Genomic DNA, 26,086 nt, shown 5'->3' with positions numbered 1-26,086 from the left:
TAATATATAAGGATAGCTTTCTATACCATGTCATATACATCAGTCCTCATCATGTATGTATGAGAACATGTAATATATAAGGATATCTTTCTATACCATGTCATACACATCAGTCCTCATCATGTATGTATGAGAACATGTAATATATAAGGATAGCTTTCTATACCATGTCATATACATCAGGCCTCATCACGTATGTATGAGAACATGTAATATATAAGGATAGCTTTCTATACCATGTCATACACATCAGACCTCATCATGTATGTATGACAACATGTAATATATAAGGATAGCTTTCTATACCATGTCATACACATCAGTCCTCATCATGTATGTATGAGAACATGTAATATATAAGGATAGCTTTCTATACCATGTCATATATATCAGTCCTCATCATGTATGTATGAGAACATGTAATATATAAGGATAGCTTTCTATACCATGTCATACACATCAGTCCTCATCACGTATGTATGACATGTAATATATAAGGATAGCTTTCTATACCATGTCATACACATAAGTCCTCATCATATATGTATGAGAACATGTAATATATAAGGATAACTTTCTATACCATGTTATATACACATCAGTCCTCATCATGTATGTATTAGTACATGTAATATATAAGGATAGCTTTCTATACCATGTCATACACATCAGTCCTCATCATGTATGTATTAGTACATGTAATATATAAGGATATCTTTCTATACCATGTCATACACATCAGTCCTCATCATGTATGTATGTGAACATGTAATATAAAAGGATAACTTTCTATACCATGTCATACACATCAGTCCTCATCATGTATGTATGAGAACATGTAATATATAAGGATAGCTTTCTATACCATGTCATATACATCAGTCCTCATCATGTATGTATGAGAACATGTAATATATAAGGATATCTTTCTATACCATGTCATACACATCAGTCCTCATCATGTATGTATGAGAACATGTAATATATAAGGATAGCTTTCTATACCATGTCATATACATCAGGCCTCATCACGTATGTATGAGAACATGTAATATATAAGGATAGCTTTCTATACCATGTCATACACATCAGACCTCATCATGTATGTATGACAACATGTAATATATAAGGATAGCTTTCTATACCATGTCATACACATCAGTCCTCATCATGTATGTATGACAACATGTAATATATAAGGATAGCTTTCTATACCATGTCATACACATCAGTCCTCATCATGTATGTATGAGAACATGTAATATATAAGGATAGCTTTCTATACCATGTCATACACATCAGTCCTCATCATGTATGTATGAGAACATGTAATATATAAGGATAGCTTTCTATACCATGTCATACACATCAGTCCTCATCATGTATGTATGAGAACATGTAATATATAAGGATAGCTTTCTATACCATGTCATATACATCAGTCCTCATCATGTATGTATGAGAACATGTAATATATAAGGATAGCTTTCTATACCATGTCATACACATCAGTCCTCATCATGTATGTATGAGAACATGTAATATATCAGGATAGCTTTCTATACCATGTCATACACATCAGTCCTCATCATGTATGTATGAGAACATGTAATATATAAGGATAGCTTTCTATACCATGTCATACACATCAGTCCTCATCATGTATGTATGAGAACATGTAATATATGAGGATAGCTTTCTATACCATGTCATATACATCAGTCCTCATCATGTATGTATGAGAACATGTAATATATAAGGATATCTTTCTATACCATGTCATATACATCAGTCCTCATCATGTATGTATGAGAACATGTAATATATAAGGATAGCTTTCTATACCATGTCATATACATCAGTCCTCATCACGTATGTATGAGAACATGTAATATATAAGGATAGCTTTCTATACCATGTCATATACATCAGTCCTCATCACGTATGTATGAGAACATGTAATATATAAGGATAGCTTTCTATACCATGTCATATACATCAGTCCTCATCACGTATGTATGAGAACATGTAATATATAAGGATAGCTTTCTATACCATGTCATACACATCAGTCCTCATCATGTATGTATGAGAACATGTAATATATTAGGATAGCTTTCTATACCATGTCATACACATCAGTCCTCATCATGTATGTATGAGAACATGTAATATATAAGGATAGCTTTCTATACCATGTCATATACATCAGTCCTCATCATGTATGTATGAGAACATGTAATATATAAGGATAGCTTTCTATACCATGTCATACACATCAGTCCTCATCATGTATGTATGAGAACATGTAATATATCAGGATAGCTTTCTATACCATGTCATACACATCAGTCCTCATCATGTATGTATGAGAACATGTAATATATAAGGATAGCTTTCTATACCATGTCATACACATCAGTCCTCATCATGTATGTATGAGAACATGTAATATATGAGGATAGCTTTCTATACCATGTCATATACATCAGTCCTCATCATGTATGTATGAGAACATGTAATATATAAGGATATCTTTCTATACCATGTCATATACATCAGTCCTCATCATGTATGTATGAGAACATGTAATATATAAGGATAGCTTTCTATACCATGTCATACACATCAGTCCTCATCATGTATGTATGAGAACATGTAATATATAAGGATAGATTTCTATACCATGTCATACACATCAGTCCTCACCATGTATGTATGAGAACATGTAATATATAAGGATAGCTTTCTATACCATGTCATACACATCAGTCCTCATCATGTATGTATGAGAACATGTAATATATAAGGATAGCTTTCTATACCATGTCATACACATCAGTCCTCATCATGTATGTATGAGAACATGTAATATATAAGGATATCTTTCTATACCATGTCATACACATCAGTCCTCATCATGTATGTATGAGAACATGTAACATATAAGGATAGCTTTCTATACCATGTCATACACATCAGTCCTCATCATGTATGTATGAGAACATGTAATATATAAGGATAGATTTCTATACCATGTCATATACATCAGTCCTCATCATGTATGTATGAGAACATGTAATATATAAGGATAGCTTTCTATACCATGTCATACACATCAGTCCTCATCATGTATGTATGAGAACATGTAATATATAAGGATATCTTTCTATACCATGTCATACACATCAGTCCTCATCATGTATGTATGAGAACATGTAACATATAAGGATAGCTTTCTATACCATGTCATACACATCAGTCCTCATCATGTATGTATGAGAACATGTAATATATAAGGATAGATTTCTATACCATGTCATATACATCAGTCCTCATCATGTATGTATGAGAACATGTAATATATCAGGATAGCTTTCTATACCATGTCATACACATCAGTCCTCATCATGTATGTATGAGAACATGTAATATATAAGGATATCTTTCTATACCATGTCATACACATCAGTCCTCATCATGTATGTATGAGAACATGTAACATATAAGGATAGCTTTCTATACCATGTCATACACATCAGTCCTCATCATGTATGTATGACAACATGTAATATATAAGGATATCTTTCTATACCATGTCATATACATCAGTCCTCATCATGTATGTATGACAACATGTAATATATAAGGATAGCTTTCTATACCATGTCATATACATCAGTCCTCATCATGTATGTATGACAACATGTAATATATAAGGATAGCTTTCTATACCATGTCATATACATCAGTCCTCATCATGTATGTATGAGAACATGTAATATATAAGGATAGCTTTCTATACCATGTCATACACATCAGTCCTCATCATGTATGTATGAGAACATGTAATATATAAGGATATCTTTCTATACCATGTCATACACATCAGTCCTCATCATGTATGTATGAGAACATGTAATATATAAGGATAGCTTTCTATACCATGTCATACACATCAGTCCTCATCATGTATGTATGAGAACATGTAATATATAAGGATAGCTTTCTATACCATGTCATATACTTCAGTCCTCATCATGTATGTATGAGAACATGTAATATATAAGGATAGCTTTCTATACCATGTCATATACTTCAGTCCTCATCATGTATGTATGAGAACATGTAATATATAAGGATAGCTTTCTATACCATGTCATACACATCAGTCCTCATCATGTATGTATTAGAACATGTAATATATTAGGATAGCTTTCTATACCATGTCATATACATCGGTCCTCATCATGTATGTATGAGAACATGTAATATATAAGGATAGCTTTCTATACCATGTCATATACATCAGTCCTCATCATGTATGTATGAGAACATGTAATATATAAGGATAGCTTTCTATACCATGTCATACACATCAGTCCTCATCATGTATGTATGAGAACATGTAATATATAAGGATAGATTTCTATACCATGTCATATACATCAGGCCTCATCACGTATGTATGACAACATGTAATATATAAGGATAGCTTTCTATACCATGTCATATACTTCAGTCCTCATCATGTATGTATTAGAACATGTAATATATTAGGATAGCTTTCTATACCATGTCATACACATCAGTCCTCATCATGTATGTATGAGAACATGTAATATATAAGGATAGCTTTCTATACCATGTCATATACATCAGTCCTCATCATGTATGTATGAGAACATGTAATATATAAGGATAGCTTTCTATACCATGTCATACACATCAGTCCTCATCATGTATGTATTAGAACATGTAATATATAAGGATAGCTTTCTATACCATGTCATATATATCAGTCCTCATCACGTATGTATGAGAACATGTAATATATAAGGATAGCTTTCTATACCATGTCATACACATCAGTCCTCATCACGTATGTATGAGAACATGTAATATATAAGGATAGCTTTCTATACCATGTCATATACATCAGTCCTCATCACATATGTATGACAACATGTAATATATAAGGATAGCTTTCTATACCATGTCATACACATCAGTCCTCATCATGTATGTATGAGAACATGTAATATATAAGGATAGCTTTCTATACCATGTCATACACATCAGTCCTCATTATGTATGTATGACAACATGTAATATGTATTAAGGCATTTGCCTGGATTTGTGGGAGGGGCTGAGGTCCGCCTCCAGCCTATTTAGGGCACCCCCCTTACCTGGCTCCTGCACCGTCTGAGGTCTGAGCTTTGTGAGAGGAAGTCGCTTGTTGGAGTTCTGAGGAATTTACCTACGAGCCGCTGATTTTCTGAGAGCCTTTTTTCGTCGCCGTCTGGTTCTGGTTTTGGAGCATTGCTGTTCTTTTCCCAGCTTCACTCGGTTCACTGTGGGTCGCGTTTGCCCGTCAAACTGTGAGTTATTTCGTACGGGTCAGCAGGGCCTCACGGTTGCCCCAGTACCGGTTTATCTCATTTCATCAAGGCGCACTAATGTCATGGTTCATACAAGTCACCATCATTCATTTCTGTCACACCTGTTCATACGTTCTCATCCACGATTTGCACCATCATTCTGGTCACACTCTGGCAGCAGGCGGCAATGGTTCCTGGTTTAAAACCCCCTCTTTTTTCTGATGTTCTTTCACACGCTGCATTCATGTCACGGCTGCCCAGTCACCAGCAGCTCATTTCTCAGGCCCTCTGTCATCTCCCCACAGGACCGTTACGCCGGCCAGCAACCTGCTAATCTCAGCCCACTACCCGGTCTGGTTCACCCCAAACATCATGTACATCACAAGGGCAGCTGCGGTGCACCCCCCCCCCCATTCACTTCACTTTCTCTAGCGATCGTCCCCTCCCCGTCGCCTCCTGCCTGTTGCCGCTCCGCCTGCCGCGCGGCCGATGGCGCCCGACCGCGTCCTGGGGCCTGGTCTGCGCATGCGCGGCCGGGGTTCTGCGCATGCGCGGCGATTTCGTCGGCGCATGCGCAGTGTCCCGACGACTCCGGACACATATGTTCAAATACATGGATTTCCCTGGCTCCATGTCACCCCCCCCCCCCGGTCAATCACGGGCGCAGTCGCGGGGGCCAGAGGCGGTGATACCGCACACCCCCACCCCACCCCCTCTCCTCCCATTTATTTACCATGCACTGGGCTCACCGCGGCCGAAACATCCCCTCACCACCTCCTGGCTGGTACCGCTCCCCCTGCCGGCCGCATCCTTGGTGCGTGGTCTGCGCGTGCGCGGCCGGGGTTCTGCGCATGCGCGGCTATGCCGTCGGCGCATGCGCGGTGTCCCGGCGGCCGTGCGCGCGGCGCTTGTGTTCGGGGGGCCGCCGTCGGGCAGCACTGATTCTTCCCAGCCCCCACATGTCACTCCTCAGTCACACCCCCCCCCGGTCATTCATGTGCGCAGTCGTGGGGGCCAGCAGCAGTACAACCACACAATCTCCCCCCCCCCCCCCTCTTCCATTCATTACCTGCACTGGGCTCACCATGGCCGTAACGTCCCCTCACCACCTGCTGCCTGGTTGCCGCTCCCCCTGCCGCGCGGCCGCCCGCGTCCTGGGGCCTGTTCTGCGCGTGCGCGGCCGGGGTTCTGCGCATGCGCGACGGCATGTCGGCGCATGCGCGGTGTCCCGGCGGCCGTGCGCGCGGCATCTGTGTCCGGGGGGGCCGCCGCCGGGCGGCAGGGGAGGCCACAGCATGCCCCCCTTGTTACACATTCCCCAGGAGCCCCAATAAAGACAGGGAAACACATCACACCCATGAAATAAACAAACAGGGAATCATGAGCAGGCCCCTCTTGGCCAAAATCGTACATGATCTCACCATGCTGATCGCCGGAGGGGCATAGACTTCCCATCCGCATTCAGCTACAAGTGACTGTCTCCAACGGGGTCGTCACCTTTTTCACAACCATGTTCAAAAAAAAAAAAAAATAATAATATATATTTTGCTTCATATTCAATAAACATGTGGGAATTGCGGGGGCACGGTCCAGAATGTTCCAAAAAAAAAAAAAAAAAAAGAGGAAAATATTTTGCAGGCGCACACTTTCCGCCAGCCCATGGCCACGGCACGCACTGGTCTCGTTCACATCAGGCGCAAGCTATCATTTCATGTGTAACCGCCATGATCCTCCCGGTCATACATATGTACCACATGCATTTACGCTTTTCATCACGCTATGTCATGTTTACCCTCCCCCTTATTTTTTAGGCGGTCAACCTATACTGTTTTACACTACCGTGTATCCGGAGAATTTTTCTTGGTACCAGGTACGTTCACCTGCTCATTTACCAAAATCTTCCTTACATTTCGGATGGTCCCGTTAGGGTCAGCGTGCTGGCTTTAGGGGCACGATCATCCCACTAGGTAACCCCCCCCCCTTTCTTGGCTTCGCCGACAGTTAGTGGTCCCGCGAGGCCGACACCCCGCCTCAAACGTACGGAGGCACCTGCCCAACGCGCCACCTCGTTAGTAAGCCGCCTCGCATGTTGCATAGAGAGGGCCTCACCTGTCACTCCCTTCCCCTAGTCCTGTCTTACAGTCACCGAGAGGCCAACGCTCCTGCCACTACCACGAGTGGCCTCATTACCCCCTCGCGCCAAATCATAGGTAGAGCCTCTCAAAGCCGCTTGGCAATTAGCAGGGCCTCATCTGTCACCATGCAAGTGTAATTTTTTCGCCATTTGGCCTAGCTAGCCAGCACGATCCTGCATGGCCTCAAATTAATCAACTTTTTTTATTATAGTATGTCGCTGGATGGGTTGGGAAACTTCTCCCTACCTGGCACCCCTGCTAGATCTGTCACTGCCACTTCGGGAGACGATCTAGCCAGTCCAGCGTCCATCCGGTCCTGGACAATTCCTCGCATCACGGCGGAGTTGAGGAAACGGCATGTTCCCTTCCCCGCCACGGCTAGGAAAGCGGAGCTGTTCCGGCTGTTACGCGCTTCAACCGATACTAGCGATGCGGGGCAAGGACCCAGCCAGTCCGGCACCGGGGACATCCATGCCATGCTGGCCTCTCTGATGACATCCATGTCAACAATCAACGCCAGGCTGGAGAGGCTGGAAACGGTCACCACGACCCTCTCCTTGGCGGGTCCGCCACCGGCGGCATCACCGGCACCGGTCGGTTTGCCGGTGGTCACACCATCCACTAACGTGGAGGACCGGGAAGTCAACCCGGCGCATATGATTCCTGAGCACTTGAAACGGGATATCCTGGAAGGTAAGGATATAAACCTGGCCTCCCTTCTGATTGCCTCCCAGGACGTGGTCGAAAACACGACGTACGCCTATGACGAGGTGTCAGTTGTGGTCAAGTCCAGGGATGCCCGGCTCAACAGGAAATTGACCATTCCCGAATTCGTGCTGGCCTTCGGAATCTACAGAGAGGTCATCGGTGCGGTCTACCCCAACAGAAGGGAGGAATTCGACCTCTACTTACACAAACTGGTGGATTTGGGCAACAAATACGGAGGGTCAGCGTTTTATGACTATCACAGGTCTTTTTCGGCAAAGGTGGCAGGGGCTTTCTCCCAGTACGGAGTCCGCTCCAACTGGGCGAGGATCGACACGGTCATTTTTTGTCGCCACTTCGCAGGCCTTAGGACCCCAGCCTGTGCGCACTGCTCCTCCACGGCCCACACCACCAATTTCTGCCCGAACACGTCGGTCAGACAGGGCCCCTCCCAGGCAGCTGGTCCCTCCGGGGTCCCGGAGAGACTGGCCCGGGACAAACTGGGTCGGCCGATCAAATTTCTAGGCAAATCGATGATTTGCAATAATTTCAATGAGGGGTCCTGTAATTATAACGGATGTAAATTGTTACACATATGCACCAAATGTTTCCGGGCACATGCCAAGTCCATGTGTCCAAATAAAATGTTTACCAAACCGTATCTAACGACCATCAACATGCCAGTTTTTACCGCGCTCATGTCGCAACACCCCTCCAGGCATCTGTCAGATTTCCTCGTTTCAGGATTGACAGAAGGATTTCACACGGGCATCCTGTATATGCCAACAGGCACCCTGGAATGTCCCAATCTTTTATCCGCTCTACACAACCCCACCGCCATTGACGCCCTCATAGCCCAAGAGGTAACAGAGGGTTTTGTGCTAGGTCCTTTCAAAACTCCCCCATTCGCCACATGGCGCACCAACCCCATTGGCGTCGTCACTGGGAAATCTTCCCAGAAACAGAGGCTCATCATTGACCTATCGGCACCTCACGGGACGGGCAACCCCAGTCTCAACTCCCTCATTCCCTCGGAGGAATTCTCTCTGCAGTATACCACCATAGATCACGCCATCACGGCCATCAGTCAAGCAGGGGTGGGGGCATGGCTCAGCAAAACCGACATCGCCAACGCCTTCAAATTACTTCCGATTCACCCTACACTGTGGCACCTGCATGGCATCAAGTGGTCTGGGGATTATTATTTTTTCTCCCGATTGACCTTCGGGTCCAAAAGCAGCCCGGCCATCTTCGACGTGTTTGCGGAAGCATTATGCTGGTTGCTATTGAATATAGCAAGGTGCCCGCTGGTTTTACATTACCTTGATGACTTCCTATTGGTGGAAGAAAACACTTCCCCTCCTTCCAGCCTCAGAGCCACCATCAAGCTGTTCAAGGAACTGGGGGTCCCCCTCTCCACCAAGAAGACAGAGGGGCCGGACACGATCATCACCTTCCTGGGTATCCAGTTGGATTCAGCTTCGATGCAAGCCAGTTTGCCGTCCGGGAAGATCCAGGACATCCTCACCCACATAGACGGCTATCTTCAACTCGGCACCTGCAACCGCAGAGAACTACAGTCCCTGCTGGGCTCCCTGAACTTTGCCATGCGCATCATACCCCAGGGTCGCTCGTTTATTTCACGGCTTCTGCACCTCTTCCCCTTGTTCCTACACGACTCGCACAGATTGTCCCTGGATGCCCACGCTGCGGCGGATCTGGGTATGTGGAGGAGATTTCTGTCCACCTGGAATGGTAGGAGCTTGTTTCTCCCTCAGCTGTCGGACTCTTCCCCCTCTATCTGGTCAGATGCGGCATCTACCACAGGCTTTGCGGCCATATTTGGGGACGATTGGCTGTGGGGCAGCTGGCCTCCTGAGGTCCAGGGTCTGGAAGGATTCTCCACTACCTCAGCGCTTTTTGAGATCTATCCCATCGTAGCGGCTGCCGTGGCGTGGGGTCATTTATGGGCAAATCTGGCGGTCCGCTGCTACTCGGACAACCAAGCAACCTGCCAGATTATAAATAAAGGTCGTTCCAAATCCCTCACAATCATGAGGTTCATGCGAAGACTTACTTGGCTGGCCGCCTGCAACAATTTTTTCCTGCATTGTTTCCATGTCCCAGGGGTGTGCAATTCGGCTGCTGACAATTTATCTCGCTTCAAATTTCAGGCTTTTCATCAGGATCTCCCATCAGCATCACCCACTGCCTCCAGCACCCCGTCATTTCAGCAACTCATTCTGGACTAGAGGCCATCATGCGGCATAGCCAGTCTTTGTCCCACTTTTCACTATCAGTCAATACACATAGAGCATACAACAGAGCATTCACGCTGTTCAACAGATTCCTGGTAGAACACAACATCACGCACCCTTTCATCATGACGTCTGTTTTGGGATTTGCTTCCTTTTGCCACCTCAAACTAAAAATGTCATACAACACCATCAAACTGTATCTTACTGGCATTCAACATCATATGCTAACCTTGCACCCTAACTACACCAGCTTCATGGCCTCCCACCAAATCAAAACAATACTCAGAGGCATTCAGAAGACGGAACCCGCACGTCCAGCCCAAAGGCTGCCCATCAACAGTCATGTTTTCAAGGCATTATCCGACCTGCTGGACGCCACGCCTTTTGATACGAATACCAACGCGGTCATCAAAGCTGCTATTTACTTGGCCTTCTACGGGTTCCTGAGGCCCGGGGAATTCACTACCACCTCCGCATCCCAAACCTCATCTTGTCTTCTTGTCTCCCACTTATCTAAACACCTGGATCACTACGTCCTGACCTTACCTCACTCCAAGAGTAGTCAGCGTTCACCTGTCAACATCTCATATTACCCCACGCACAACAAATGGTGTCCGGTGAGGGTGCTGGACACATACAGTCAGCTTCACAGGTTCCTACCCTCTCAACCGCTACTTCAACTTCATGGATCGGTGCTCACCACGACCACCTTCATGATCCATGTCAGATCATTTCTCACCCAACTGGGCCTGGACGCGGCCAACTACTCGGGGCACTCCTTTCGCATCGGAGCTGCATCCACGGCCTCCAGTGCCAACATCCCTGCCCATGTTATCAAGAAATTGGGACGCTGGAAGTCGTCCGCTTACGCACGATACATTCCCAATCCAGCGCAAGAGTTAAGGGTGGCTTTCCAAAGCATGTCGGGTTGAGCTGTTTACATGTTTTATTGGTTACAAATAAACTGGTTTATTTCCATTTTTGCCCTCTTCTTTCTTAGGCCTACCTCGTCCTCGGTTTCGGCACACCACAACCGACTGCATTTCTTTCCCTGCTTCCCAGGGCTCTTCTCTGTACTACCGTAAGCACCTAACACAAGTATTAAGGCATTTGCCTGGATTTGTGGGAGGGGCTGAGGTCCGCCTCCAGCCTATTTAGGGCACCCCCCTTACCTGGCTCCTGCACCGTCTGAGGTCTGAGCTTTGTCCCTCCCACCACTCCACTCATTTACAACTCATTTCTTTTATGTCTTTTCCTTGGGTGGGCCCTCTTCTTTCTTAGGCCTACCTCGTCCTCGGTTTCGGCACACCACAACCGACTGCATTTCTTTCCCTGCTTCCCAGGGCTCTTCTCTGTACTACCGTAAGCACCTAACACAAATAAGGATATCTTTCTATACCATGTCATATATATCAGTCCTCATCATGTATGTATGACAACATGTAATATATAAGGATATCTTTCTATACCATGTCATATATATCAGTCCTCATCATGTATGTTTGAGAACATGTAATATATAAGGATATCTTTCTATACCATGTCATACACATCAGTCCTCATCATGTATGTATGAGAACATGTAATATATAAGGATAGCTTTCTATACCATGTCATATACATCAGGCCTCATCACGTATGTATGACAACATGTAATATATAAGGATAGCTTTCTATACCATGTCATATACTTCAGTCCTCATCATGTATGTATTAGAACATGTAATATATTAGGATATCTTTCTATACCATGTCATACACATCAGTCCTCATCATGTATGTATGAGAACATGTAATATATAAGGATAGCTTTCTATACCATGTCATACACATCAGTCCTCATCATGTATGTATTAGAACATGTAATATATAAGGATAGCTTTCTATACCATGTCATATATATCAGTCCTCATCATGTATGTATGAGAACATGTAATATATAAGGATAGCTTTCTATACCATGTCATACACATCAGTCCTCATCACGTATGTATGACAACATGTAATATATAAGGATAGCTTTCTATACCATGTCATATACATCAGTCCTCATCACATATGTATGACAACATGTAATATATAAGGATAGCTTTCTATACCATGTCATACACATCAGTCCTCATCATGTATGTATGTATGAGAACATGTAATATATAAGGATAGCTTTCTATACCATGTCATACACATCAGTCCTCATCATGTATGTATGACAACATGTAATATATAAGGATATCTTTCTATACCATGTCATATATATCAGTCCTCATCATGTATGTATGACAACATGTAATATATAAGGATATCTTTCTATACCATGTCATATATATCAGTCCTCATCATGTATGTTTGAGAACATGTAATATATAAGGATAGCTTTCTATACCATGTCATACACATCAGTACTCATCATGTATGTATGAGAACATGTAATATATAAGGATAGCTTTCTATACCATGTCATATACATCAGTCCTCATCATGTATGTATGAGAACATGTAATATATAAGGATAGATTTCTATACCATGTCATATACATCGGTCCTCATCATGTATGTATGAGAACATGTAATATATAAGGATAGCTTTCTATACCATGTCATACACATAAGTCCTCATCATGTATGTATGAGAACATGTAATATATAAGGATAGCTTTCTATACCATGTCATATACATCAGTCCTCATCATGTATGTATGAGAACATGTAATATATAAGGATAGCTTTCTATACCATGTCATACACATCAGTCCTCATCATGTATGTATGACAACATGTAATATATAAGGATATCTTTCTATACCATGTCATATATATCAGTCCTCATCATGTATGTATGACAACATGTAATATATAAGGATATCTTTCTATACCATGTCATATATATCAGTCCTCATCATGTATGTATGAGAACATGTAATATATAAGGATAGATTTCTATACCATGTCATATACATCAGTCCTCATCATGTATGTATGAGAACATGTAATATATAAGGATAGCTTTCTATACCATGTCATATACATCAGTCCTCATCACGTATGTATGAGAACATGTAACATATAAGGATAGCTTTCTATACCATGTCATACACATCAGTCCTCATCATGTATGTATGAGAACATGTAATATATAAGGATAGCTTTCTATACCATGTCATATACATCGGTCCTCATCATGTATGTATGAGAACATGTAATATATAAGGATAGCTTTCTATACCATGTCATACACATCAGTCCTCATCATGTATGTATGACAACATGTAATATATAAGGATAGCTTTCTATACTATGTCATACACATCAGTCCTCATCATGTATGTATGAGAACATGTAATATATAAGGATAGCTTTCTATACCATGTCATATACATCAGTCCTCATCATGTATGTATGAGAACATGTAATATATAAGGATATCTTTCTATACCATGTCATACACATCAGTCCTCATCATGTATGTATGAGAACATGTAATATATAAGGATAGCTTTCTATACCATGTCATACACATCAGTACTCATCATGTATGTATGAGAACATGTAATATATAAGGATAGCTTTCTATACCATGTCATACACATCAGTCCTCATCATGTATGTATGACAACATGTAATATATAAGGATAGCTTTCTATACCATGTCATATATATCAGTCCTCATCATGTATGTATGACAACATGTAATATATAAGGATATCTTTCTATACCATGTCATACACATCAGTCCTCATCATGTATGTATGAGAACATGTAATATATAAGGATATCTTTCTATACCATGTCATATACATCAGTCCTCATCATGTATGTATGACAACATGTAATATATAAGGATATCTTTCTATACCATGTCATATACATCAGTCCTCATCATGTATGTATGAGATCATGTAATATATAAGGATAGCTTTCTATACCATGTCATACACATCAGTCCTCATCATGTATGTATGAGAACATGTAATATATAAGGATAGCTTTCTATACCATGTCATATACATCAGTCCTCATCATGTATGTATGAGAACATGTAATATATAAGGATAGCTTTCTATACCATGTCATACACATCAGTCCTCATCATGTATGTATGAGAACATGTAATATATAAGGATATCTTTCTATACCATGTCATATATATCAGTCCTCATCATGTATGTATGAGAACATGTAATATATAAGGATAGATTTCTATACCATGTCATATACATCAGTCCTCATCATGTATGTATGAGAACATGTAATATATAAGGATAGCTTTCTATACCATGTCATACACATCAGTCCTCATCATGTATGTATGACAACATGTAATATATAAGGATAGCTTTCTATACCATGTCATACACATCAGTCCTCATCACGTATGTATGTGAACATGTAATATATAAGGATAGCTTTCTATACCATGTCATACACATCAGTCCTCATCATGTATGTATGAGAACATGTAACATATAAGGATAGCTTTCTATACCATGTCATACACATCAGTCCTCATCATGTATGTATGAGAACATGTAATATATAAGGATAGATTTCTATACCATGTCATATACATCAGTCCTCATCATGTATGTATGAGAACATGTAATATATAAGGATAGCTTTCTATACCATGTCATACACATCAGTCCTCATCATGTATGTATGAGAACATGTAATATATAAGGATATCTTTCTATACCATGTCATACACATCAGTCCTCATCATGTATGTATGAGAACATGTAACATATAAGGATAGCTTTCTATACCATGTCATACACATCAGTCCTCATCATGTATGTATGAGAACATGTAATATATAAGGATAGATTTCTATACCATGTCATATACATCAGTCCTCATCATGTATGTATGAGAACATGTAATATATCAGGATAGCTTTCTATACCATGTCATACACATCAGTCCTCATCATGTATGTATGAGAACATGTAATATATAAGGATATCTTTCTATACCATGTCATACACATCAGTCCTCATCATGTATGTATGAGAACATGTAACATATAAGGATAGCTTTCTATACCATGTCATACACATCAGTCCTCATCATGTATGTATGACAACATGTAATATATAAGGATATCTTTCTATACCATGTCATATACATCAGTCCTCATCATGTATGTATGACAACATGTAATATATAAGGATAGCTTTCTATACCATGTCATATACATCAGTCCTCATCATGTATGTATGACAACATGTAATATATAAGGATAGCTTTCTATACCATGTCATATACATCAGTCCTCATCATGTATGTATGAGAACATGTAATATATAAGGATAGCTTTCTATACCATGTCATACACATCAGTCCTCATCATGTATGTATGAGAACATGTAATATATAAGGATATCTTTCTATACCATGTCATACACATCAGTCCTCATCATGTATGTATGAGAACATGTAATATATAAGGATAGCTTTCTATACCATGTCATACACATCAGTCCTCATCATGTATGTATGAGAACATGTAATATATAAGGATAGCTTTCTATACCATGTCATATACTTCAGTCCTCATCATGTATGTATGAGAACATGTAATATATAAGGATAGCTTTCTATACCATGTCATATACTTCAGTCCTCATCATGTATGTATGAGAACATGTAATATATAAGGATAGCTTTCTATACCATGTCATACACATCAGTCCTCATCATGTATGTATTAGAACATGTAATATATTAGGATAGCTTTCTATACCATGTCATATACATCGGTCCTCATCATGTATGTATGAGAACATGTAATATATAAGGATAGCTTTCTATACCATGTCATATACATCAGTCCTCATCATGTATGTATGAGAACATGTAATATATAAGGATAGCTTTCTATACCATGTCATACACATCAGTCCTCATCATGTATGTATGAGAACATGTAATATATAAGGATAGATTTCTATACCATGTCATATACATCAGGCCTCATCACGTATGTATGACAACATGTAATATATAAGGATAGCTTTCTATACCATGTCATATACTTCAGTCCTCATCATGTATGTATTAGAACATGTAATATATTAGGATAGCTTTCTATACCATGTCATACACATCAGTCCTCATCATGTATGTATGAGAACATGTAATATATAAGGATAGCTTTCTATACCATGTCATATACATCAGTCCTCATCATGTATGTATGAGAACATGTAATATATAAGGATAGCTTTCTATACCATGTCATACACATCAGTCCTCATCATGTATGTATTAGAACATGTAATATATAAGGATAGCTTTCTATACCATGTCATATATATCAGTCCTCATCACGTATGTATGAGAACATGTAATATATAAGGATAGCTTTCTATACCATGTCATACACATCAGTCCTCATCACGTATGTATGAGAACATGTAATATATAAGGATAGCTTTCTATACCATGTCATATACATCAGTCCTCATCACATATGTATGACAACATGTAATATATAAGGATAGCTTTCTATACCATGTCATACACATCAGTCCTCATCATGTATGTATGAGAACATGTAATATATAAGGATAGCTTTCTATACCATGTCATACACATCAGTCCTCATTATGTATGTATGACAACATGTAATATATAAGGATATCTTTCTATACCATGTCATATATATCAGTCCTCATCATGTATGTATGACAACATGTAATATATAAGGATATCTTTCTATACCATGTCATATATATCAGTCCTCATCATGTATGTTTGAGAACATGTAATATATAAGGATATCTTTCTATACCATGTCATACACATCAGTCCTCATCATGTATGTATGAGAACATGTAATATATAAGGATAGCTTTCTATACCATGTCATATACATCAGGCCTCATCACGTATGTATGACAACATGTAATATATAAGGATAGCTTTCTATACCATGTCATATACTTCAGTCCTCATCATGTATGTATTAGAACATGTAATATATTAGGATAGCTTTCTATACCATGTCATACACATCAGTCCTCATCATGTATGTATGAGAACATGTAATATATAAGGATAGCTTTCTATACCATGTCATACACATCAGTCCTCATCATGTATGTATTAGAACATGTAATATATAAGGATAGCTTTCTATACCATGTCATATATATCAGTCCTCATCATGTATGTATGAGAACATGTAATATATAAGGATAGCTTTCTATACCATGTCATACACATCAGTCCTCATCACGTATGTATGACAACATGTAATATATAAGGATAGCTTTCTATACCATGTCATATACATCAGTCCTCATCACATATGTATGACAACATGTAATATATAAGGATAGCTTTCTATACCATGTCATACACATCAGTCCTCATCATGTATGTATGTATGAGAACATGTAATATATAAGGATAGCTTTCTATACCATGTCATACACATCAGTCCTCATCATGTATGTATGACAACATGTAATATATAAGGATATCTTTCTATACCATGTCATATATATCAGTCCTCATCATGTATGTATGACAACATGTAATATATAAGGATATCTTTCTATACCATGTCATATATATCAGTCCTCATCATGTATGTTTGAGAACATGTAATATATAAGGATAGCTTTCTATACCATGTCATACACATCAGTACTCATCATGTATGTATGAGAACATGTAATATATAAGGATAGCTTTCTATACCATGTCATATACATCAGTCCTCATCATGTATGTATGAGAACATGTAATATATAAGGATAGATTTCTATACCATGTCATATACATCGGTCCTCATCATGTATGTATGAGAACATGTAATATATAAGGATAGCTTTCTATACCATGTCATACACATAAGTCCTCATCATGTATGTATGAGAACATGTAATATATAAGGATAGCTTTCTATACCATGTCATATACATCAGTCCTCATCATGTATGTATGAGAACATGTAATATATAAGGATAGCTTTCTATACCATGTCATATACATCAGTCCTCATCATGTATGTATGAGAACATGTAATATATAAGGATAGCTTTCTATACCATGTCATACACATCAGTCCTCATCATGTATGTATGACAACATGTAATATATAAGGATATCTTTCTATACCATGTCATATATATCAGTCCTCATCATGTATGTATGACAACATGTAATATATAAGGATATCTTTCTATACCATGTCATATATATCAGTCCTCATCATGTATGTATGAGAACATGTAATATATAAGGATAGATTTCTATACCATGTCATATACATCAGTCCTCATCATGTATGTATGAGAACATGTAATATATAAGGATAGCTTTCTATACCATGTCATATACATCAGTCCTCATCACGTATGTATGAGAACATGTAACATATAAGGATAGCTTTCTATACCATGTCATACACATCAGTCCTCATCATGTATGTATGAGAACATGTAATATATAAGGATAGCTTTCTATACCATGTCATATACATCGGTCCTCATCATGTATGTATGAGAACATGTAATATATAAGGATAGCTTTCTATACCATGTCATACACATCAGTCCTCATCATGTATGTATGACAACATGTAATATATAAGGATAGCTTTCTATACTATGTCATACACATCAGTCCTCATCATGTATGTATGAGAACATGTAATATATAAGGATAGCTTTCTATACCATGTCATATACATCAGTCCTCATCATGTATGTATGAGAACATGTAATATATAAGGATATCTTTCTATACCATGTCATACACATCAGTCCTCATCATGTATGTATGAGAACATGTAATATATAAGGATAGCTTTCTATACCATGTCATACACATCAGTACTCATCATGTATGTATGAGAACATGTAATATATAAGGATAGCTTTCTATACCATGTCATACACATCAGTCCTCATCATGTATGTATGACAACATGTAATATATAAGGATAGCTTTCTATACCATGTCATATATATCAGTCCTCATCATGTATGTATGACAACATGTAATATATAAGGATATCTTTCTATACCATGTCATACACATCAGTCCTCATCATGTATGTATGAGAACATGTAATATATAAGGATATCTTTCTATACCATGTCATATACATCAGTCCTCATCATGTATGTATGACAACATGTAATATATAAGGATATCTTTCTATACCATGTCATATACATCAGTCCTCATCATGTATGTATGAGATCATGTAATATATAAGGATAGCTTTCTATACCATGTCATACACATCAGTCCTCATCATGTATGTATGAGAACATGTAATATATAAGGATAGCTTTCTATACCATGTCATATACATCAGTCCTCATCATGTATGTATGAGAACATGTAATATATAAGGATAGCTTTCTATACCATGTCATACACATCAGTCCTCATCATGTATGTATGAGAACATGTAATATATAAGGATATCTTTCTATACCATGTCATATATATCAGTCCTCATCATGTATGTATGAGAACATGTAATATATAAGGATAGATTTCTATACCATGTCATATACATCAGTCCTCATCATGTATGTATGAGAACATGTAATATATAAGGATAGCTTTCTATACCATGTCATACACATCAGTCCTCATCATGTATGTATGACAACATGTAATATATAAGGATAGCTTTCTATACCATGTCATACACATCAGTCCTCATCACGTATGTATGTGAACATGTAATATATAAGGATAGCTTTCTATACCATGTCATACACATCAGTCCTCATCACGTATGTATGAGAACATGTAATATATAAGGATATCTTTCTATACCATGTCATACACATCAGTCCTCATCATGTATGTATGAGAACATGTAATATATATGGATAGCTTTCTATACCATGTCATACACATCAGTCCTCATCATGTATGTATGAGAACATGTAATATATAAGGATAGCTTTCTATACCATGTCATATACATCAGTCCTCATCATGTATGTATGACAACATGTAATATATCAGGATAGCTTTCTATACCATGTCATACACATCAGTCCTCATCACGTATGTATGACAACATGTAATATATAAGGATAGCTTTCTATACCATGTCATACACATCAGTCCTCATCATGTATGTATGAGAACATGTAATATATAAGGATATCTTTCTATACCATGTCATACACATCAGTCCTCATCATGTATGTATGACAACATGTAATATATAAGGATAGCTTTCTATACCATGTCATATACATCAGTCCTCATCACGTATGTATGACATGTAGCCCATCATCAATAAATATTTTTCAATGGTCACCACCCATTAAGCCGTTGTAACCCACCTTTTGTGGGGCGTTGATGACACCAATGTTGTATCCAAATTGGAAAGAGCCCAGAATGGCGGTAAAGACAGACAGGACCAGAGTTTTTGTAACGGCGGAGCGGACAACCTGCTGTAAGACAAGCAGAACACGTCAGGAGGACTCCATCTTCTGCAAAGACCCCCTTCTTCTTCTGAACCCTGTCATATTTACCTGCCCCCCATCGATGGGTTGGAAACCTCCGGAGGGCATAGTAGATCCCCAGGCAGGGTGCAGGATATTCAGAGAAATCCTTCACTGACCTTGTTATAGAGAGAGAAGCAGTGATAGGCGTGGGGGAGGGCGGCCACAGCCCGGCCAGGCATGGAGGGCAAAGGCACAAACTTCAGAAACTGAAGCAGGGCGAGAGAGATGTAGGGCGAGGGATAGGGTGACAGGAGGGGCAGGACTCTGCCGGGAGTAAGATGACACAGAGAAGGTAGAAACTTCACCCGGGCCACCCATATGACTGGATAGTGGGGAGAGGCGTGACTGAGGGGGCAAAAGAGGAAGTAAAGGGTTACAGAGGGGGCAAAAGAGGAGGTAAAGGGTTACAGAGGGGGCAAAAGAGAAGGTAACGGGGTGACTGAGGGGGCAAAAGAGGAGGTAACGGGGTGACTGAGGGGGCAAAAGAGGAGGTAATGGGTTACTGAGGGGGCAAAAGAGGAGGTAAAGGGTTACAGAGGGGGCAAAAGAGGAGGTAACGGGTTACAGAGGGGGCAAAAGAGAAGGTAACGGGGTGACTGAGGGGGCAAAAGAGGAGGTAACGGGTGACTGAGGGGGCAAAAGAGGAGGTAACGGGGTGACTGAGGGGGCAAAAGAGGAGGTAATGGGTTACTGAGGGGGAAAAAGAGGAGGTAACGGGGTGACTGAGGGCGCAAAAGAGGAGGTAATGGGTGACTGAAGGGGCAAAAGAGGAGGTAACGGGTGACTGAGGGGGCGAAAGAGGAGGTAACGGGTGACTGAGGGGGCAAAAGAGGAGGTAAAGGGTTACAGAGGGGGCAAAAGAGGAGGTAACGGGTGACTGAGGGGGCAAAAGAGGAGGTAACGGGTGACTGAGGGGGCAAAAGAGGAGGTAACGGGTGACTGAGGGGGCAAAAGAGGAGGTAAAGGGTTACAGAGGGGGCAAAAGAGGAGGTAACGGGTAACTGAGGGGGCAAAAGAGGAGGTAACGGGTGACTGAGGGGGCAAAAGAGGAGGTAACGGGTTACTGAGGGGGCAAAAGAGGAGGTAACGGGGTGACTGAGGGGGAAAAAGAGGAGGTAACGGGTGACTGAGGGGGCAAAAGAGGAGATAATGGGTTACTGAGGAGGCAAAAGAGTAGGTAACGGGGTGACTGAGGGGGCAAAAGAGGAGGTAACGGGGTGACTGAGGGGGCAAAAGAGGAGGTAATGGGTTACTGAGGGGGAAAAAGAGGAGGTAATGGGGTGACTGAGGGGGCAAAAGAGGAGGTAACAGGGTGACTGAGGGGGCAAAAGAGGAGGTAACAGGGTGACTGAAGGGGCAAAAGAGGAGGTAACGGGTGACTGAGGGGGCAAAAGAGGAGATAATGGGTTACTGAGGGGGCAAAACAGGAGGTAACGGGGTGACTGAGGGGGCAAAAGAGGAGGTAATGGGTTACTGAGGGGGAAAAAGAGGAGGTAATGGGGTGACTGATGGGGCAAAAGAGGAGGTAACGGGTGACTGAGGGGGCAAAAGAGGAGATAACGGGTAATTGAGAGGGCGAAAGAGGAGGTAATGGGTTACTGAGGTGGCGAAAGAGGAGGTAATGGGTTACTGAGAGGGAAAAAGAGGAGGTAACGGGTTCCTGAGGGGGCGAAAGAGGAGGTAATGGGTTACTGAGGGCGAAAAAGAAGAGGTAACGGGTTCCTGAGGGGGCAAAAGAGGAGGTAACAGGGTGACTGAGGGGGGAAAAGATAAGGAAACTGGTGACTGAGGGGGCAAAAGACGAGGTAACAGGTGACTGAGGGAGCAAAAGAGGAGATAACGGGTGATTGAGGGGGCAAAAGAGGAGGTAATGGGTTATTGAGGGGGAAAAAGAGGAGGTAACAGGGTGACTGAGGGGGCAAAAGAGGAGGTAACAGTGTGACTAAGAGCTAAAAGAGGAGGTAACAGGGTTACTGAGGGGGCAAAAGAGGAGGTAACGGGTTACTGAGAGGGCAAAAGAGGAGATAACGGGTTCCTGAGGGGGCAAAAGAGGAGGTAACAGTGTGACTAAGGGCCAAAAGAGGAGGTAACAGGGTGACTCGGGGGGGGGGGGGGGAAAGAGGAGGCAACGGGGACTGAGGAGGTATGAGAGGAGTCAGCAAGTTGACTGACGATATAGGAGAGGAGGTAGCGGGGTGACTGAGGAAGTATGAGAGGAGGTATTGGGGTGACTGAGGAGGTAAAAGAAGAGGTAGCGGGGTAACTGAGGAAGTATGAAAGGAGGTAGTGGGGTGACTGAGGAAGTATGAAAGGAGGTATCGGGGTGACTGGGAAGTATGAAAGGAGGCAGGGTGACTGAACAGGTAGGAGAGGAGGTAGCTGGATGACTGTAGAGGTATGTGAGGAGGTATCTGGGTGAATAAAGAGGTTTTAAAGTAGGTAACGGGGTGACTGAGGAGGTATGAGAGGAGGTAGTGTAGTGACAGAGGAGATACGAGAGGAGGTAGAGGGGTGACTGAAGAGGTATGAGAGGAGGCAGGTTGACTGAGGAGGTATGAGAAGAGGTAGCAGGGTGACTGAGGAGGTATGAGAGGAGGTAGCAAGGTGACTGAAGAGGTATGAGAGGAGGCAGGTTGACTGAGGAGGTATGAGAGGAGGTAACAGGTTGACTGAGGAGGTATGAGAGAAGGTAGTGTGGCGACAGAGGTGGTATTAGAGGAGGTAGCTGGGAAAATAAGGAGATATTAAAGTAGTTAACAGGGCGTGACTGAAGAGGTATGAGAGTAGGCGTGGGGACTGAGGAGGTAGGATAGGAGGCAGGGTGACTAAGGAGGTATTAAAGGAGGTAGTAGAGGCTGGATGACTGGGGAGGTATCAGAAGACATAGCGGGGTGACTGAGGAGGTATAAGAGGAGGCAGGCTGACTGAAGTGGTAGTAGAGGAGGCAGGGTGACTGAAGAGGTTTGAGAGGAAGCAGGGTGACTGAGGAGGTATGAGAGGAAGCAGGGTGACTGAGGAGGTATGAGAGGAAGCAGGGTGACTGAGGAGGTATGAGAGGAGGTAATAATGTGACTGACGATGTATGAGAGGAGGTAGAGGGGTGACAAAGGAGGTATGAGAGGAAGCAGGGTGACTGAGGAGGTATGAGAGGAGGTAACAGGGTGACTGAGGAGGTATGAGAGGAGGTAGCGGGGTGACAAAGGAGGTATGAGAGGAGGCAGGGTGTCTGAGGAGATATGAGAGGAGGTAACAGGGTGACTGAGGAGGTAAGAGAGGAGGCAGGGTGACTGAGGAGGTATGAGAGGAGGCAGGGTGATTGAGGAGGTATGAGAGGAGGTAGCGGTGTAATTGAAGAGGTAAAGGAGGAGGCATGGTGTCTGAGGAGGTAGGATAGGAAGCAGTTTGACTAAGGAGGTATGAAAGGAGGTAGCAGGGTGACTGAGGATGTATGAAAGGAGATAACAGGGTGACTGAGGAGGTAAGAGAGGAGGTAGCGGGGTGACTGAGGAGGTATGAGAGAAGGCAGGGTGACTGAGGAGGTATGAGAGGAGGCAGGGTGACTGAGGAAGTATGAGAGAAGGTAGGGTGACTAAGGAGGTAAGAGAGGAGGCAGGGTGACTGAGGAGGTATGAGAGGAGGCAGGGTGACTGAGGAGGTATGAGAGGAGGCAGGGTGACTGAGGAGGTATGAGAGGAGGCAGGGTGACTGAGGAGGTATGAGAGAAGGTAGGGTGACTAAGGAGGTATGAGAGGAGGCAGGGTGACTGAGGAGGTATGAGAGGAGGCAGGGTGACTGAGGAGGTATGAGAGTAGGCGGGGTGACTGAGGAAGTATGAGAGGAGGCAGGGTGACTGAGGAGGTATGAGAGGAGGCAGGGTGACTGAGGAGGTATGAGAGGAGGCAGGGTGACTGAGGAGGTATGAGAGAAGGTAGGGTGACTAAGGAGGTATGAGAGGAGGCAGGGTGACTGAGGAGGTATGAGAGTAGGCGGGGTGACTGAGGAGGTATGAGAGTAGGCAGGGTGACTGAGGAGGTATGAGAGTAGGCAGGTTGACTGAGGAGGTATGAGAGTAGGCGGGGTGACTGAGGAGGTATGAGAGTAGGCAGGGTGACTGAGGAGGTATGAGAGTAGGCAGGTTGACTGAGGAGGTATGAGAGAAGGCAGGGTGACTGAGGAGGTATGAGAGTAGGCGGGGTGACTGAGGCGGTATGAGAGAAGGCGGAGTGACTGAGGAGGTATGAGAGTAGGCAGGGTGACTAAGGAGGTATGAGAGGAGGCAGGGTGACTGAGGAGGTATGAGAGTAGGCGGGGTGACTGAAGAGGTATGAGAGGAGGCAGGGTGACTGAGGAGGTATGAGAGGAGGCAGGGTGACTGAGGAGTTATGAGAGGATGTAGCTGGGTGACTGTAGAGGTATGAGAGGAGGTAGCTGGGTGAACAAGGAGGTATTAAAGTAGGTATAGGGGTGACTGAGGAGGTATAAGAGGAGGCAGGGTGACTGCAGAGGTATGAGAGTAGGCAGGATGACTGAGAAGGTATGAGAGTAGGCGTGGTGACTGAAGAGGTAGGATAGGAGGCAGGGTGACTAAGGAGGAATTAAAGGAGGTAGTAGAGGCTGGATGACTGGGGAGGTATAAGAAGACATAGCGGGGTGACTGAGGAGGTATAAGAGGAGGCAGGGTGACTGAGGAGGTATAAGAGGAGGCAGGCTGACTGAGGAAGTATGAGAGGAGTCAGCAAGTTGACTGACGATATATGAGAGGAGGTAGCGGGGTGACTGAGGAAGTATGAGAGGAGGTATTGGGGTGACTGAGGAGGTAAAAGAAGAGGTAGCGGGGTGACTGAGGAAGTATGAAAGGAGGCAAGGTGACTGAACAGGTAGGAGAGAAGGTAGCTGGATGACTGTAGAGGTATGTGAGGAGGTATCTGGGTGAATAAAGAGGTTTTAAAGTAGGTAACGGGGTGACTGAGGAGGTATGAGAGGAGGTAGTGTAGTGACAGAGGAGATACGAGAGGAGGTAGCGGGGTGACTGAAGAGGTATGAGAGGAGGCAGGTTGACTGAGGAGGTATGAGAGGAGGTAGCAGGGTGACTGAGGAGGTATGAGAGGAGGTAA

The 26,086-nt window shown here is 42.1% G+C and overlaps 1 protein-coding gene across 1 annotated transcript in view; it reads right to left on the bottom strand.

Moving 5' to 3' along the window:
- The window catches only part of SLC2A4 (solute carrier family 2 member 4), a 157,954-nt gene extending 136,650 nt beyond the window's left edge, over positions 1–21,304 (bottom strand). The window contains exons 1-2 of the mRNA XM_040415429.1: positions 21,000–21,304; positions 20,808–20,918 (exon numbers count right to left, since the gene is read on the bottom strand). Of these exons, the coding sequence (XP_040271363.1) occupies positions 20,808–20,918; positions 21,000–21,038 (150 nt within the window). The 5' untranslated portion in view covers positions 21,039–21,304. The remainder of the gene's footprint in view (positions 1–20,807; positions 20,919–20,999) is intronic.
- Between the last annotated feature and the right edge of the window lie 4,782 nt (positions 21,305–26,086).

This window comes from Bufo bufo, chromosome 1 (assembly GCF_905171765.1).
Source record: "Bufo bufo chromosome 1, aBufBuf1.1, whole genome shotgun sequence".
NCBI lineage: Eukaryota > Metazoa > Chordata > Amphibia > Anura > Bufonidae > Bufo > Bufo bufo.
This window is presented reverse-complemented; position numbering and strand designations above follow the sequence as displayed.